The sequence below is a fragment of the Elgaria multicarinata genome, chromosome 12 (genome assembly GCF_023053635.1).
Source record: "Elgaria multicarinata webbii isolate HBS135686 ecotype San Diego chromosome 12, rElgMul1.1.pri, whole genome shotgun sequence".
NCBI classification, from domain to species: Eukaryota; Metazoa; Chordata; class Lepidosauria; order Squamata; family Anguidae; genus Elgaria; species Elgaria multicarinata.
The window spans coordinates 26324514-26342295 of NC_086182.1; the positions used below are offsets into that span (position 1 = coordinate 26324514).

General features: G+C 46.5%; 1 protein-coding gene across 1 annotated transcript in view; it reads right to left on the reverse strand.

Moving 5' to 3' along the window:
* Positions 1 to 14897, reverse strand: part of SNX19 (sorting nexin 19) — a 40847-nt gene extending 25950 nt beyond the window's left edge. Inside the window, exons 1-8 of the mRNA XM_063139171.1 lie at positions 13221 to 14897; positions 12157 to 12295; positions 11086 to 11186; positions 8967 to 9086; positions 7943 to 8073; positions 4652 to 4748; positions 4356 to 4548; positions 448 to 577 (exon numbers count right to left, since the gene is read on the reverse strand). Coding sequence (XP_062995241.1) covers positions 448 to 577; positions 4356 to 4548; positions 4652 to 4748; positions 7943 to 8073; positions 8967 to 9086; positions 11086 to 11186; positions 12157 to 12295; positions 13221 to 14897 — 2588 coding nt within the window. The remainder of the gene's footprint in view (positions 1 to 447; positions 578 to 4355; positions 4549 to 4651; positions 4749 to 7942; positions 8074 to 8966; positions 9087 to 11085; positions 11187 to 12156; positions 12296 to 13220) is intronic.
* Between the last annotated feature and the right edge of the window lie 2885 nt (positions 14898 to 17782).

Consider the following 17782-nt stretch of genomic DNA (forward strand, 5'->3'; position numbering starts at 1 on the left):
AGCAACATTTGAGATGGCCAGGATGCCCAAATAGTGTCTCATGGCTTATCTCATGCCTGATTCCCCTATGGGTTTGCGATCGCTGCTCATTCTGCAGCAATAGGAAATTTGCGCAAATCGAGCAGCGATCGAACAGGAGGTTTGTGCAACGTTCCCCAACTTTTAACTTTTCTCCGTAGTCTAAAGTTGAGGTGATTTAGTATACAGAGGAAATTATGCAAATTAGGAAATTAACACAAATCAAACCGGGAATTGAGAACGAGACGAACACAAGCGGGTGATCGACAATTTGCGAACATTTTCGGCGGAGGTTCAAAATGAGCATGCTCACGTGTTTTGTGAGCAAAACCAAAAATCTCATGAATCTCTAGAAGGAACTGGATCTCACAAATCTCTGGACCCAAGTTCCAGTGTTCTGCTTTCTTGAGTTGCCTAATAGGGCCTTACCTTTGGATCAGGGTCCCAAACACCAAGTGCAGAACCTTCTGCATATTCTCCGTGCAAAGCCAGCTCCAATGATCAACCATGATCAAACGGAGGAGGTCCAGAGCGACGTCAGCCAGCAAGGTCTCCGACTCTGCCATGTCAAGATAGAATGTAAGGAAAAACTACTTTACACCAGGTTAGACTATTTGTCCGTTCAGTTATCATCCTTCCACTAAAGAACAGGTCAGGCAGAGAAGGATGGCTGACCAGCCAAACTTGGCTCTGCAGTAGCCTAGGAAATTACTCCAACCAAAGTCCACCAGGTGGGTCCATTGCAGCCACAGAAGACCAACTCTGCCTGTTTAGGGGATGGAGAGACACCTTTTCATATGCTGGACAGTGGACTCTGGTGGCCCCTATTTCTGTGGGGTGGTAAATCCATTCTGGGTTTCAGCTGAAACTCTAAAGGATCTATCCAAGGTCCTGAACCTAGTTTGGGGGGTAGGATTCTGCACTTTTGATAACTCCTTTAGAATTCTGACTGGTTCTGACTGAAACCCAGAGCGGATTCACTGTCCCACTGAAATAGGAGCCGCCTGCCTCTACCACTCCTGGATGAGTACTCCATGCAACAGAAAGGTTTGAATTCAACCATGGTTTGGGTAGTCACTGTGCTGTCAGAAGTCCACAGACATTATGTGTTGCGCTGGCTAATGTGGGCAGTATGGAGCATCACTATGTCTTGTGGTAGCAAACTCCACAGTTTAACTACGCATTTTGAACACTTAAAACTGTTAAGAATTATCATTATCTACACAGCTATGCAATGAATTTGTGTCGGGGTTATACCAGTTTAACTGTCATGGCTTTCTCCAAAGAACCTTGGGGGATGGTAATTCAAGATCCTTAACCGACCGCTCGAAAAACATCACTTCCTAGTGTTCCTTGGGGAGAGGGATGGACAACTCAACAATTTTAAGCCTGTGTTATTGCTACAGCGTACGCCGAGTTCACTCTTGCTCCCTATTCCTTGCCTTCCACGCTCTCCTTTTGATTCATGTCACTCTGCTGCCACCTTATGGCGCTGTCTGGGCTCAGCTATTTGCCAGATCAAAGGGAGTTCAGGAGAGGAAGGAACACAGAAAGCGGTCTTATACCAAGTCAGACATCAAGGCCATCTAGCTCATCTACGGGCTACACCAATGGGCACTGTTTCTCCAGAGTTTCAGGCAGGGGTCCTGCCCTGCCCTACCCAGAGATAACATAGGGTGACCCTATGAAAAGGAGGACAGGGCTCCTGTGTCTTTAACAGTTGCATAGAAAAGGGAATTTTAGCAGGTGTCGTTTGTATATATGGAGAACCTGGTGAAATTCCCTCTTCATTACAACAGTTAAAGTGCAGGAACTATACCAGAGTGACTAGATTTAAAAGAGGGCAGGGCACCTGCAGCTTTAACTGGTGTGATGAAGAGTATATATTTAACTGGCATCTGAAGACTGGAGCATATATCTCCGAACTTATTTCATCTTCATTGCTGCCTCTTTGTTTCTGGGCTCGATTTGAAATGCCAATATTTAAAGCCCTAAACACTTTGGGGCCCACCTCCTTTAGAAACCATCTACAGCCCTGCAAACCTGCTTGGCCTTGGAGACTGTTCCGTGAATGCATGAGTTCAGGAGAGTGAGGACAAGAGGCAAGGTCTTTTTGATGGTGGCATCATGACTTCAGAACCCCCTTCCAGTGAAGATTTACCAGGCTTCTTCTCTACCCCTCTTGTGGCAGATGGCAAACACTTGCTTTTAATTAGACCATATGAAAAGGAAGACAGGGCTCCAGTATCTTTAACAGTTGTATAGCCAAGAGAATTTCAGCAGGTGCCATTTGTATGCATGTCACACCTGATGAAATTTCCTCTTCATCACAACAGTTAAAGCTGGAGGAGCTATGCTGCAACTATACTGTGGCCAGATTTAAAAGAGGGCAGGGCACCTGCAGCTTTAACTGGTGTTATGAGGACATTTCACCAGGTTCTCCATATATACAAATGACACCTGCTGAAATTCCCTTTTCACTGCAACTGTTAAAGATACAGAAGCCCTGTCCTCCTTTTCATACAGTCACCCTATTTTAATCAGTAACTGGCTGCATTTGTGAAGTTCCCAAAAGTTTTAGCTCTGCTGCCTCTTGATGTTTTAGAATTGATGCCTTACTACTGATGTTGTGTTCTGTTTTGGAATGGTATTGTTTAATTGTTATCTATTTCCTGCCTTTTTTTGTTTTGTTTTTACTGTAAGCCACTGGTATAAAAACAACCAACTAAAACTAAGCTAAGTTGCAAAAAAGCACTGAAAATTGACCAAATCTGCAAAATTTCTCATACACCCACCATAAACTGTAGCCTTGTTTTCGTAATCCCAGGAAGCAATCACACACACACAAACCAGGAAGCTTTATCATCCACGGCTGGCATGCAGCGTTCAGCTCGAAAGATTTGGAGTCATGTACACCTACTACACTTGACCAATACTTTTGGGAAGTCATAAGCCCATGCTGGCTGGGGGATGATGGGATTTAAGTCCAACACACCTGGAGGCACCAGGCAGGAAATGAAGCTGGAGGAGTAATTGTGAATAATTAGATAGGCCTCCTTTGAATAAGGCAGCTGCCTACACTGTCTCCCAGTAGCATGCAAGCAGGCAGGGAACAGAACACCTTTTTACATCAAGAGAAGCCTCAGTCTTGGGTGGCCATTTTCAGAGTCGGCAGTGAGGGAAAGGGTCAAGTGTTCATAAACGGAGGGTGAGGCCTCCCGAGGATAAGCATCCTACTGGGAACCATCCCAGTGAAATGGATTGCTATGCCTCGGCCTCAATTACTCCCTTGCCTTCTATTTCCCCTGCCCAGGTCACTCCGAAAGGCCCATTAAGTCAGCACGTTCGCGTTCTGAGCATCTTTGAAAAACCACATCCACAACATCCCTCAGAGCCTTCCTTTCCAGGACATTCCGGGCTTTCCATGGCCTGAGACTTCGCAGGCCCTAGCTTCCGTCTCCGGTTTCTCCCTAAAGAATCTTCTTGACAGAGAGAGAAAGCATGGAGCAAGGTGGGCCAAAGCAGGTATCTCTCCTCTCAGAGCAAGGAGAGAAAACCCAGGGATGGGGAGTGCCTGGGAGGGGGGAGCAGGGAGGTTTAATCTTTTAATCTTCTAAGATCCCAATGAAGAGCTTTCCATGGGGAGAAGTAAGGCGTGTTTGTATGTGTGTGTGAGAGAGAGAGGAGAGAGGGCAAGAAAGGGGGAATATGTGTATTAAAAACATATAAAACTGATTAAAAACATATAAAACTAATACATTATTAAAATAACAGCCAGATATCTTAAAATTTGATTCAGTAGGCCTGCCGGAAAAGATCAGATTTTATAGCTTTTTTAAATTCAGACTGTTAAGTTGGTGAATTTATATCCCGCCTTTTCCCTTCTCGCAAGGAATCCAAGGCGGCTTACATGCTCCTCTCCATTTTATGCACACAACAACCCTGTGAGATAGGCTAGGCTGAGAGGCAGGAACTGGCCCAAAGTCACCCGGTGAGCTTTCTGGGGACTAGAACCCAGATCTCCTGAGTCCCAGTCTAACACCCTCACCACTACACCAAACTAGCTCTCCTGTCTGTGTGTCTGGCTATGTATTGGCGTATCTGCGTATGTATCTGTTGTGTGAGGCAGTGACTGGTGTGAAGGCTCTGTGTGTGTGTGTGTCTTTGCCCATGGCCACTGCTGGCACGAGGCCCCCGAACTGCCTTCCGCCACCAAAAGCAGCTCTCGGGGACAAAAAGGTTGACCACCTTTTTTATAGGTTTACAATCATGGTCAAGAGATAGCACAGGAGGTAAGCAGGCCCGAAAGCAACTGTCTAATTGGAGATGGGACCCACCAGGCTCGCTGCCGTCCTCTGCTGGCTGCTGTGGCATCTCTGCGGGCTTCATGTCCAAAAGTGGCACATCTTGGAGAGCGTCCATAACTCCGTCTCCTTCACTTTCTGGGCTCTCGTCGAACATCGCCTCCATTAGCTGCTCCTGCTTCTGAATGAAGGACTCCATTCCCGCCAGGGACAGGAACTCCGAGACCTAAGAGGAGGAGGAATATGTCATCTTCTCAGCATGACTCGGCGGCCAGGTGGGTGTTTGCGAATATTCCTCCGGCTTTTCTCAGATAGGTATACACACTTACAGTAGTGCCTTCCCTGAAAGAATACGCAGTCTTCTCTTGGGCTCCGGGCACATTCAAAACTGGAGCGATTTTACTGGATGGAAACCTCAGCCTAGGCCTGGGGAAAGAAGAAGAAAACTACACATTATTGTGATTTATTAACTGCTCTTCCTTCAAGGAGCTCACACATCTATGTTGCTTGCCGATGGCTGGTCTCTGAATGTGAATCCGTTCAAGTATTTTGGACCCTGTTCCAACAACTCTTTGAGAAACTTAGTTATGCTAGCCACGTCTTACTGTGGTTACCACTAACCACACGGAGTTCTGTTGCACATAACTGCGGAATCACGGTGAAGATGGTTAGAATGAGCCTGTTCAGAAAACACCTTAAACCCTTTTGGTTAAGCAGCAGGGTTTAAGGGCTCTTGTGCGATGGGCTTTGATAAACCCTACTCACTCGCTAACCACAGTCGGACCATCTGCAGCAGGGTTAGAAGCTCTAACCATGGCTTAAAGGGCTGTGGGCGACAGCACAGCTTGTGGTTAGCGCTAACCCCGGAGAACCACAGTTTCGCTAACCACAGAGCCTGAAGAGTCACCTGAACAGGCCCAATGTGGTTATACAACAACCATGGTTAGGCAAATGCCTTGCACATGACACGCTAAGCCCTCATGGTTAGCCCAAATTGGTTAACCACCAACTTCCTGACTGTTAAGAGCAGTACGACAATGGAATCAGTTGCCTGGTGAGGTTGTGGGCTCTCCCACACTAGAGGCCTTCAAGAGGCAGCTGGACAACCATCTGTCAGGGATGCTTTAGGGTGGATTCCTGCATTGAGCAGGGGGTTGGACTCGATGGCCTTGTAGGCCCCTTCCAACTCTACTATTCTATGATTCTATGACAATGGAGCCAGTTACCTAGGGAAGTGGTGGGCTCTCCCACACTAGAGGCCTTCAAGAGGCAGCTGGACAACCATCTGTCAGGGATGCTTTAGGGTGGATTCCTGCATTGAGCAGGGGGTTGGACTCGATGGCCTTGTAGGCCCCTTCCAACTCTGCTATTCTATGATTCTTTGTCGTCTGAACAGGGTCTTTGTTTTCAACTTGGTAGGAACACAGAATGCTGCTTTATACTGAGACAATAGTTGCCTAGTATTGTCGACACCAACTGGCAGCTGCTCTCCGAGGTGTCAGGCAGAACTTTTGACAGCGCTAACCGGAGAACCCAGGGATTGAACCTGAGACCTTCTGCACGCAAAGCAGGTGCTCTATCACATTGAGCCACTGCCCCCGGCAAACAATACGGAGCACGCTGCTATTAGCCCTTTTATCTATTTTTAATGACACACAGAAGCAGTGATCGCAAAAGGACCTACTTTTGCTATTATTAGCAGTGGTAAGGTGGAAATAGCACAGCACTGGAAAATAAGTAGAGGCTACGCTGTGGCTAGATAGCTTCCCAAAATTTACACAGCTGCCCGAGTTGCAACAGTTAACAAAGGATAACAGACAATTTAGGATAAAAGACAATCAAAAGACAAAGGATGAAAAACAATCAGAGGGACAATTTAAAAAGAGCGCTCCATGAAAATGTGGCTTTCCTTTATAACTTATATTAATAAAAGCTCCACAGAACAGTATCCACAAAATATCCAGTGATATTTCTGGAAGGGAATAATAGCTAGAAAGACTAGAAACTGAAAACAGGGACATTACTGGTAGCAGTTATTTTACAATCCTATATGCCATTTCATATCTGATAGTCAGAGTAAGGCAAACAGCACAGATTGTCCACTGCTGTTGTTTTGGTTACAAGTAAAAATCGAAAATCGTCACCTAACTTCAGGTCAAAACCGAAATTAAAACATTTATTAACGACAACAAGCCAACAACAACCAACACACTGTGTTTTTGAAGTATGCTGGGAGTTGTAGGACTTTCTTTTCTCTGTCTTAACCTGAATAGGATTGTGCTTTAAGTAAATTAGCTGCAGTCTCCAAATATGGAGAGGCCTGAGCGGTTTGGAGAGATATTGCAAAACGAAGTAAAACATTTAGTTTATTGCTAAAGAATGCCATTTCCCTGCCAAGGTTTATTTTTTTAAATGCCATTATCTCTCTCTCTCTCACACACACACACACACAAACATACCCCATCCCGTTTGCTCACTTTCCAGGAGTGAAATCTCTTTCCAGGAAAACAAACAAAAAAACTTTAGGTATGAATACAAGCATTACAGCTCCCCCCTACTCCAGCAAAGACTTCTTGACACGCCCAGTGGGCTCAAGTCGCTTTTCGTAATGGAAGACCAGTTGCTGGGGAACATGGGTGTTAGGGTGCTGTTGCACCATGTACTGCTTGTTCATGCCTGGCTGATGGCTGCTTGGCCACTGTGTGAACTGAGTGCTGGACTAGATGGACCCTTGGTCTGATCCAGCATCAGGGCTCTTCTTATGTTCTTAAGAAACTTAAAGCCAACAGTATTAGTTAACTAGTCTTCCAGCTAAACATGTCAAGTGATGGTTGGTCTCTGCATCTAGTCATCTCTGAAGATCACATCTTGCTTGGGCTAAACAAATAATATTCAGGATTTAAACCCTCATGTGTATGGCCAAAGAATTATCTTGTATTTATCTTTGATTTGTTATTACATTTATATCTCACTTTTCCCCCCTCTTGCAAGGAACCCAAGGCAGCATGCATAATCCTCCTCCTCTCCATTTTATCCTCACAACAACCCTGTGAGGTAGGTAGGTTAGTCTGAGAGTCAGTGACTGACCCAAAGTCACCCAGTGAGCTTCCACGGCCGAGTGGGGACTACAACCCAGATCTCCCAAGTCCCTACACTACACAACTATCTGTAGCACACGCTACGGATTTGCACATTTGAATACCCCCTCACACACAAAAAAACCCTGAATGTAGAAAGCTAGCATAGCAGGATTCCTTCTCCCTATCACGCTTTGTATTTTTTTTCCCCCTATGTGCTTTCTGAGGTGTTGTTTTCTTCTCTAGAGGGAGCAACTAAACACACAACCTTCCCATCTGCAGTTTGAAGTGGTACAGCTAGTGATGAAAAAGCAGCCCTGGCTGGTTACCTCACATAGGCTCCTGGCTGCCCTATGCCTATTGAGATATAAAGTAGTGACAGGCTCATGGGAAACCCTGCATTACTTAGAGCCATCACTGCGTATAACGAAGCGTTGCAAACTACTTTTTTAAAAAAGCCGCTCATTCGACTGCTAACTGTGTAGATGGTGTCATGTCTACTTTGGCCCTAACAGAAGGATTGAGCCTCAAGAGCACCCTTACTTTGTAGCCTTCTTCCCATCCGTCTGTGACTTCCCATCCACCTCGGCTTCGCTGAGTTCTTCCGTAGGGCTCTGAGGCTCGGACTTGGGAAAGGCTGTTTTTAACGTGTCCACAATGGCATTCATTACAATCTGCAAGAGGGAGAAGAGGGGGCCCTTCAGAAACAGCTACGAAAAAACAAAGCAACTACAAAGGAGAGACCCTCAGCATCTTAAATATATATATATATATATATATATATATATATATATATATATATATAAAATTATTTATTGCATTTGTATACCGCCCCATAGCTGAAGCTCTCTGGGCACTTCACATAAGATAAAAACACTTAAAAACCACAAAACAAGCAAAATACACATGCATTTAAAACCACTATAACAACTTTAAAAACAATGAGCCAAAAATCCAGACCCACAGTCATTACATATTGCTAAATGCCTGGGAGAAGAGAAAAGTCTTGACCTGGTGCCAAAAAGATGACAATGTTGGTGCCAGGTGAGCCTCATCTGGGAGATTGTTCCACAGTTGGGGGGCTACCACAAAAAAGGCCCTCTCTCTTGTCCCCACCCTCCGAGCTTCCCTCGGAGTAGGCACCCAGAGGAGTGTAAAAGACATGAGTGCTCTATCTGCCCCCGAGAGACCAACACTTTACCTGAAAGTCAGGTTTTACCCCCCTCTCAGCAGTATCCCAGACCGCAGCTAATTTACTTAAACTGCAAAACCTATGTATATATGCATATGCAAATAAGGTTCATGGAACATAGGGGATTTGTTCTTCCAAAGGAACATGCACAGGATTACACTGTCAACTCACACCGAACTCAATGGGAGACACTGAGAATGGAGAGGCAACCAGCATCTACACAGCTCTAACCCTTAATATACCAAGCCCCACCGTGGGTTCTGCATCTTGGTCACACCATAATGTGATGGAACGCTGAGCACTGGCTCGTAGTTATAAAGATTTTTTTCCCCCATCCTCTTTTTCTAGAAGCGCTTTCGACTAGGAACACACTACCTTGTCAATCCTGGAGACCACGAAGGGCTTCTTGACAAAGGCAATTCTGGCATCTGTGTTCAGGGCCAGGAATTCCTGCATCTCCTCACTGTTAGCAATCTCGGGAATAGCGCACAATTGCTGGAAAATGGAAATATAGTAAGCTTAGGAGCAGCACAAGTGGGTGCATTTTAAGAACATAAGAGAGCCGTGCTGGATAAGAACATAAAATATGTTCTATATGGTTCGGGTCCAGATTATTTGAAAGAACGTATTCTCCCTTATGAGCCTGCCCATGCTTTGAGATCTTCTGGAGAAGCCCTTCTTTCAGTCCCACCATCTTCACGGGCGCGCTTGGTGGGAACATGGGAGAGGGCCTTCTCGGTGGCTGCTCCGGTGCTCTGCAACTCTCTTCCTGGGGAAGTTAGGCTGGCTCCCTCCTTGATGGGCTTTCGGAAGCAGGCTAAAACTTTTTTTGTTCAAGCAGGCCTTTGGAGAATAATCCAGCCCTCCATCTATGTTAATGTATTATAATTTTGTTGTGTATTTTTTAAAATTGTTTATGGTTTCGTTTCCCTCCCCCCGCCCCATGTATATTTTAAACTTTGTAAGGCCGCCTTGAGGCCCAGCATTGGGCAAAAGGCTGGATACAAATAAATATAATAATAATAATAATAATAATAATAAGAAGAAGAAGAAGAAGAAGAAGAAGAAGAAGAAGAAGAAGAAGTGATGGCAAAAATGTTGAAATGGATGGAGAGGACAATAAAGCATGGCATCATGATGGACAAGAGATGAAGCTTAAGGCTCTCTCTGAGTTTAAGACAGCTGTGAAGACTAGTCTCTTCTGGCAGGCCTACCGAGATGAATTTTAAAATGCTGCGATTGTTATTTTATTTGTTTATTTATATTTATTTATTTGTTACATTTATATACCGCCCCATAGCTGAAGCTCTCTGGGCGGTTTACAAAAGTTAAAAACAGTACACATTAAAAGTATACAAAATTTAAAACATAAAATTTAAAAATTGTATTGGTTTTATGTGCTTTTTAAACTAATTTTATGTATTGTATTTTATTTAGTGTTGTTCTCCGCCTCAATCCAGAGTGAGAGGCGGGTAATGAATAAATTTATTATTATTATTATTAATTATTGTTATTATTATGATGCGCTGCATAGGAACATGAGAACGTAAGAAGAGCCATGCTGGATCAGACCGAGAGTCCATCTGGTCCAGCACTCTGTTCACACAGTGGCCAACCAGCCATCGGCCAGGGATGAACAACCAGGACATGGTGCAACAGCATCCTCCCACCCATGTTCCCCAACAATTGGTGCACAGTGGCTTACTGCCTCGAATACTGGAGATAGCACACAACCATCTGGGGTTGTAGCCATTGATAGCCTCCTCCTCCAGGAATTTATCCAACCAATTTATCCAACCAAGGGTTCATCTAGTCCAATATTCTGTTCTCACAGTGCTGCCCACAGGAAGTCCACAAGCAGAACATGGTGCAACTACACCCTCTCACCCATGTCCTTCAGTAACTGGTGTATATAGGTATACTGCCACTGATCCTGGAGGCAGCATAGCAGCATCAGGACTATTAGCCATTGATAGTCTTCTCCTCCAGGACTTTGTCCAATCCCCTCTTAAAGCCATCCCAATTGAAAGCCATCACTACGTCCTGCAGCAGTGAATTCCATAGTTTAACAATGCACTGTGTGAAGAAGTCCTTCCTTGTATCTGTCCTGAATCTTTTAACCAGGGTTAGCAACAGTTGCACCTAGCACCAAGCCCACGTAATGTGGGACATTATTCTTAAACTCTAGTCCACTGTTTTAGATAGCAAAAGAAGACAATGGCTGCCATCCCTCACCTCCTAAATGACTACCTGCCCATTGATGGCATTGGCACAAGACATCAAGCAGTTGCAGATTACTCCTCGTGTTACTACACGGGGAGGGCTCATTCGCCTTTCCACCTCCTGCCCTTTACTGTCTGGATGGTCCCATGGTTAAAAAAAGAAAAAGAACTGTGCTTACGAAGACGCCTTTGAAGGATTTATAAAATAACAACAACAATAGCAAAACTGCCACATCTATTTAATTTACAGGACAGGAAGAACCAGTGCCCACCTTCAGGAATGACTCTAAAAGGCTTTTCCTGGCTTCTACTTTGTCGGTGTCCATGTTGCCAAACGGAAGATCAGGGAAGAGCTTTTTTGGACCTTTTATATCTGGAAATTGAAGAGAGAGGGGAGAACCTTATTGCATCATGAAACACATTAAATCTATCCTGCACAACATTAACAACATAAGCTGGAAGGGCCCAGGTTTCCCTCCCACAATTTATTTTCCAGAATCCCTCATCTTGGTCATTGGTACATCTAGGGGTGAGCATATTACCCCAACATTAAAATCACTCCACTGGCTGCCAATTAGTTTCCGGGCAAAGTACAAAGTGTTGGTCATTACCTTTAAAGCCCTAAATGGTTTGAGTCCAGGTTACCTGCAGGATCGCCTTCTCCCATATAATCCACCCCACACACTCAGGTCCTCTGGGGTGAACTTACTTCAGTCAGCTAAAACTAGGCTGGCATCAGTTTCCCAGAGGACCTTTTCTTCTGTCGCCCCCAGATTGTGGAATGGCCTGCTGGAGGAGATTTGTAAAATTAACTCCCTGTGTGATTTTAAGGTAGCTTTAAAGACTAGCCTTTTCCGGCAGGCCTATCCAGATCAATGTTAAATCATGAATTTTTAAGACGCATTGATTCCTGTTCTAATGTTGTTCCCCGCCTCAATCCAAAGGGAGAGGCAGGTAAGAAATAAATATATTATTATTATTAATTATTATTATTATTATTATTATTAATTATTATTATTATTATTATTATTATTATTATTATCTCTAATAGTTTCTCTTTGCAGCCAAACTGGGTCTGTGGCCGTTTGAAGACTAGCGTTTCCTTGCAAGCCCTTCTATTTAATTTAATTTATTTCCGTCTTGCCCTTCAACTCCGGAGAGTTCTCAGGGTGGCAAACCAACTCATTAAAAACACTAGCCATCAATATTAAAATATGAGCACATCTTGTACCCACTTACCTGTGAGTAAACCCCATTGAACTCAATAAGACTTACTCAGCGTAGTCATGCCTAGGATTGGGCTGCATAAAAAGCTTCCGCAGAAAGCATCAGGGAATACCAACTTTTTATGAACTTCCGTAGGTCCGCCTTCTCCTCCAGTCTGGTTTGCAAGTTCAAGAATTCCCGGTATCGCCGGTTCACAGTGTGGTAAGCCACTTGCTGGAGAGTGCTAGCATTGTCACTGTCCAACGTTGTTTCATACTGTGGGAAAGAAAAGACTATCCATTATACAAGGAGATCAGATGACTAGAGGCTGGTTATTTATCTTATTTAATCTAACAGGGGTTAGGTACCACCTCCATATAATTTTATAATAATTCTCTTTTATTCTCACTGACATATTTCGCAAATTGTCGGAGAGGTTGTGGGGGAAAAGGAACGTATTTACATAAGTGGTGGGAATGTAAACATGTGCAAAAGTTGTGGAAGATGGTGTTTTCGGAGATTGAAGAAATTGTTGGAATGAAGATAGAACAAACATCAAGAGTTGCATTACTCTCACTATATGAAGATTTAAAACGTAGTAAAGAAATTAAGGAATTGATAATGAATTTGCTGACTGCAGCAAGGTTGATTGTAGCTAGGAACTGGAAGATCCAAGGTGATTATTGTATTGAAGAGTGGTATAAAGAAGTATGGGAGATTGCTATCAATGATAAATTAACATGTAACATTAAAGTGAGAAGATGTATAGCAAAAACGAATGATTTTGAGGAAATTTGGAAACAGTTCCTAATATTTGTGTTTTCTATGGGAAGTGGGAAACCACCAGCAGAAGAGGTGTTAAGATTTTGGAAGCAGGAATGATCCCGAAGGGAAGGGGGAGCACTTGTTATTATGTTGAATTATGTTGGATTATGTTATGATAAAGTATTATATGTTAATAATTATATATCCAAGTAATTTGTTAGGTATTGGTATGTTAACTGTTATGTTGGTTTGTATTTTATGTAGTCAAAAATAAATAAATAAATAAATAAAAAAGATGACCAGAGGCAACATGAAAGCACAGAAGATTGCAGAGGGAAAGCTCAACAGCTCAGACCTCTCTCATTCGCCAAAAAATATTTATTTAATTTCCATACTTCCCAATAGCCAAAACTCAACCACTGTATGAGCAGGTTACCTTTACAGTATACAGGGTGTAGGGATGGAAGCCTGTTCCACTGTGCTCACGGGCGGTGATGGTACCAGTTATCCGCAGGTTTTGAATGATGACTGGGCCGTCCGGACTACTGAGGGGCTCAAAGCTGAACGTGCCGAGGGGAGCAGTAGGGGAGGAAGAAAGCAACCCTGGCAGCTGAGCTAAGTCCTGAGGGCTGTGCGCCAAACTCTCAGAAGACACCAACTCTTTGTCCAAGTAGGACGGCCGCCTCAAGAAAGTCTTCTCCGAGTCCTCCAGAAGAGCTGTCAAGGAAGCCAAGGTCTCCTCCTTCTCGGATACAGGTACAATCTGGATATCCGGGCATGGGTTCAAGAGGGTGGCCCGGACACTGGCTTCAAAGCTAGCACCAGCATTATCCTCCACGCACCTGGCTCTGACTGCTAGACCTTCCTCTTGATCCATGCCGTCAGGTCCCTCCAGAGCCAGGGAGCCCGCGAGGAATTCCTCGGTAGGCATGAGGACAATAGGGCCGGAGTCTTTTCCTAACTCGGACACAGGAGACTCAATTTCCATGTCTTCACAGGGGAAGAAGGACCCCAGAGTATCTGGCTGAAGGACAGGCATAGACGTGCTACTAGCTCTCCTTCCATTGATGTCAGTGCTCAGCTCTCTGCTGATGGGTTCTTTCCCCTCTAGCAGCAGACCCTCCAAACCATCCAGAGTGTCGCCGACCGAAGGCTCAGAACTCCTTGGAGACCTTGCCCTGGCCTCTGGAGTGGCTTCCAACTGGGATGCCAGTGGCAAGTAGTCGGGCATGGCAGGCCGGGAAGGGGAAAGAGCCAGGTCCGTCGACAATATCTCCGCCTTCTCTTTTCCTCCAGCGCCTCGACCACCGATCTTGGAGAAAATGGCAATCAAGAGCAGGTTGAGCCAGTCGGGGTCCGCCATTTTGTTGATCATGGGCAAGAGCACGTTACAGGTCACCAGCTCCACCACCACAAAGCGCCCGGTCCTGGTTTCCAGGTGCGGTTCAGGAACCAAGACCCGCAGCAGCAAGTCCACGATGCGCCTGGCGTAGTCCACCTCGTTGGCTGGGCTCCGGACGGCCACATGAGGCGGTGACAGCTCACAGTATGCTTGCCACAGCTGACTGGCCCTTGGTGCCAGGTCTCCGGGGTCCCCCGCCGCCTCCTCCACTTTTTCCCGGGCCTTCTTGTAGGTCTGCAGGTGGCAACCGCCCAGGAGAAGCACCTTCTGGGTCAGGGCTTGCTTGTCCACCAGCGCCATCCTCCTCTTCAGCTCCATGGCCAAGCCCAGCATCCCCTTCTGCACCTCGTCCTCAAAGCCCTGCTCGCCGCTCACAGCCCTGTACCAGGAGGACACGAAATCCCGAACGATCTTCCGGATCATGTTCTCGATCTCCGCGTCCAGCTGTTTCTCCGCCTCAGGGTTCCGAGGGCAGCTTTCGAGGAGGAGGAACCTCTCCAGGTGGATTTGGTTGCTGGTCCCCATCACCGCTCGGGAACCCAACCACCCGCCCAGCAGGGCCAACAACCCAGACAGGAGGCAAAGCAGCCAAACATTGACCAGCAGGTGGACCACCAGCAGCGAGCCCAGGACGGCCCCCACGGCAATCAGTTTCCTGTCGCCCAAGCCACCGCCTGGGCAAGCAGCAGCAGGTTCTCTGATCCTTAACATCTTCTGCCTTTCTCCCCTTCCTCCTCTTTAAAAACAGTGCCTCGGCTTCACGGCTGTCAACTCAAGCCTTCTTTCTCATTGCTTACCAAAGTTGGAGTTTACATGGATCATTCTCATATATATATATATATATATATATATATATATATTAAATTGCCTAGCCGGTTCAAAGCAAAAGTTTTGGCCAGCTCTTCTCTGCCTAAAAGGGGCGAGGAAGCAGAGGGGAAACTTGCAAGAAAATTCCCCCGCGAGCTGCAAACGGCTGGTGCGCTCTCCCGTGCGCGCCTTCTGCATCAAGGGGCGCAAAGAGGCTTCTGCAGAAAGCAAGCAAGGGAGGGAAACTCTACGAAGAAGTCATTCTCCGGGCTCAAGGCAGCTAACGCTCCACCACCGAATCCGAGACCCTTTGTTTTGCATCGACTCTGCCAGTTAGCAGCGGGCGCGCGGAACCGAATCAAAGCGCTGCGTCACGGGCGGGTCAGTTTCAGGGCTTTCTCTCCCTCTCCGGCGCCGGCCAAAGCGCACCACCGCCGCCGCCGCCGCCGCGCAGTTTGCGCAGGTGCCCGGCTGGGTCCCCAAGAGACGCATCGCTTCCGAGACCAACGGCGGCCGCCGCGAGCGCTTCGGTCTGGCGGGGGCGCCGGTTGCAGCCTCTTGCGAGCGCTTCCTGGGTCTCTCCCGGCTAAAGAGGCAGCAAGAGAGGAGGCGGAAAAGGCCGTGCGGTGCCTTTGCGACGGTAGTGCCATCTGGCGATCGCAATGGAGCACCGCGAACAAGGGCGGGCGGGCTGGCTGGCGGGGAAGGGTAGCTCGCTTCTGTCTGTTGCCGCTGCTACTGTTGCCCCTCTTCTCCTTATTTGCCTCTGTATCATCCCTGTTTTTTTTTGGGGGGGGGTGATCCTGGTAACAGGGCCGGTGCCAGACTATTTTGCGCCCTAGGCAAGGTGAGCTACTTTCACCCCCCACCCACGCACCCCCCAAAAGTGCCAATTTTGATTTTTAAGAACAGATGTTTCCTGGAAAAAAATAAGAAGCACAAAACTTGAAACTGCTAAATTTATTTTAAAGTACAAGAAATACATCATGCCAATTACAGCAAACAAATTGGAAAGGAACGTCTATGGGTCTAAAATGCATTATTTGATAGGAATATCACCTTCAAATCATCCCCCCCCAACTCACACACGCTCGCAGACACACACTCAGCATCACTCACTCCAAACAAACACGCAAGAACACATGCATTCACTCAAAGACCCCCATGCATCCCATTCACCCATACATTCTCTCTCCCTCTCTTTCTCTTCTGGGCTCATTCCGGAAGTCCGAATGTGGAGCTGCCCCACCCGCACCCCAGCGTCCCTGGCTTTGCTTCGGCTGGGCAGGTGTGGGGCTCCATCTCTCCCGCCCAGGCCCAGCTGAATCCTCAGGCCAGGCCGGTTCACAGCCAACGCGTCTGAGTGCTGCGTTGTGCACGGCGCCCCTCTTAGCTTGGCACTCTAGGCGGCCGCCTGAGTGGCCTCTATGGTAGCACCAGCCCTGCCTGGTAAACATACAGGCCTTTCACCATTTGACAGATGTAAACACCCCTCACCCAGGAAGTATGAACCCCCCAAGACCCTCTCGCCCTATCAATTATTCTATTCCTACAAACCAAGAGCAAGCTTGTTTTCGTAGCGAGGGTCCTAGGTGACCAAAATGACACCACTCTCGAACAGCAGGCTCCGGAAAAACACACACAGGGATTGCAGCATAGGAGGGAAATCTTTAGAACAACCCGGCTTGCAATGCACACACACGCACACACACACATATTCAGCTTGCTCAATGGCCTCGGAATGGCTAGCTGTTGCTTGGGGGTGGGAGATAGAATGGAGTATCTAGGAAAGGACATGGCTGGTTGGCTGGCCTTCTACACTGTAGCACTTCATTGCAGTTCTCACTTGGGTATTCTCATTGACTAGGGACAATTCATGCGTTGCAGTCCCTGCCTCACCGGTAAAGCACAGTTCCTATTTTGTTCTTCTGTTTTGGGAGGATGCCCTGTTATCACTGTGTTGGTTCTTTGCTAAAGTGATCATTCCTCAGATCCAGCTCCCTCCATAGAAGTTAACAGCACAGTTGCCCATGTCCCACTGCGTTCAATGGGACTGACTCAAAAGAATTGCCGCCTTTGTCACCAGGGGTTTGTTTATGTGCCTCTTGCGCACTGACATGTAAGTGTGTGTGCATGAATGCTACAGCACCAGTGCCTTTGTATCTGATGCAGTATTTTGAAAGAGTGAGCATCCTATTGCAGGGCCGTTGCGTTTTTTGGGTTTTTTGGGGGGTAGTTTATATTTCACCATGAGCCTCGTGTGGCGCAGAGCGGTAAAGCAGCAGTTTCTGCAGCTGAAACTCTCCCCATTGCCTGAGTTCGATCCCAGCGGAAGCTGGTTTCAGGCAGCTGGCTCGGGTCGACTCAGCCTTCCATCCTCCCGAGGTCGGTAAAATGAGTACCCAGTTAGCTGGGGAAAAGGTAATCACGGCTGGGGAAGGCAACGGCAAACCACCCCACTATAAGGCCTGCCAAGAAAACGTCAGCGAAAGCTGGTGTCCCTCCAAGAGTCAGTAATGACTCAGTGCTTGCACGAGAGGTTCCTTTCCTTTTTCCTTATATTTCACCAAAGGTACACACACACACACACTGCATTTTAATATGTGCAAACACTCTCAAAAATTCAATTCTGCCCACTGACCCAAAAAGTTTGGGGACCCCTGTAGTAATTTGTTTTACTTTGCTTACTTTAAATGGTTTTATACTCCCGTCTCCCGCTTTAAGATGGCAGAGTGTGTTTTTTATGGCCGATTAGAGCTGAGGAATTTTGTCCCAAAGTCCTGCCCTGA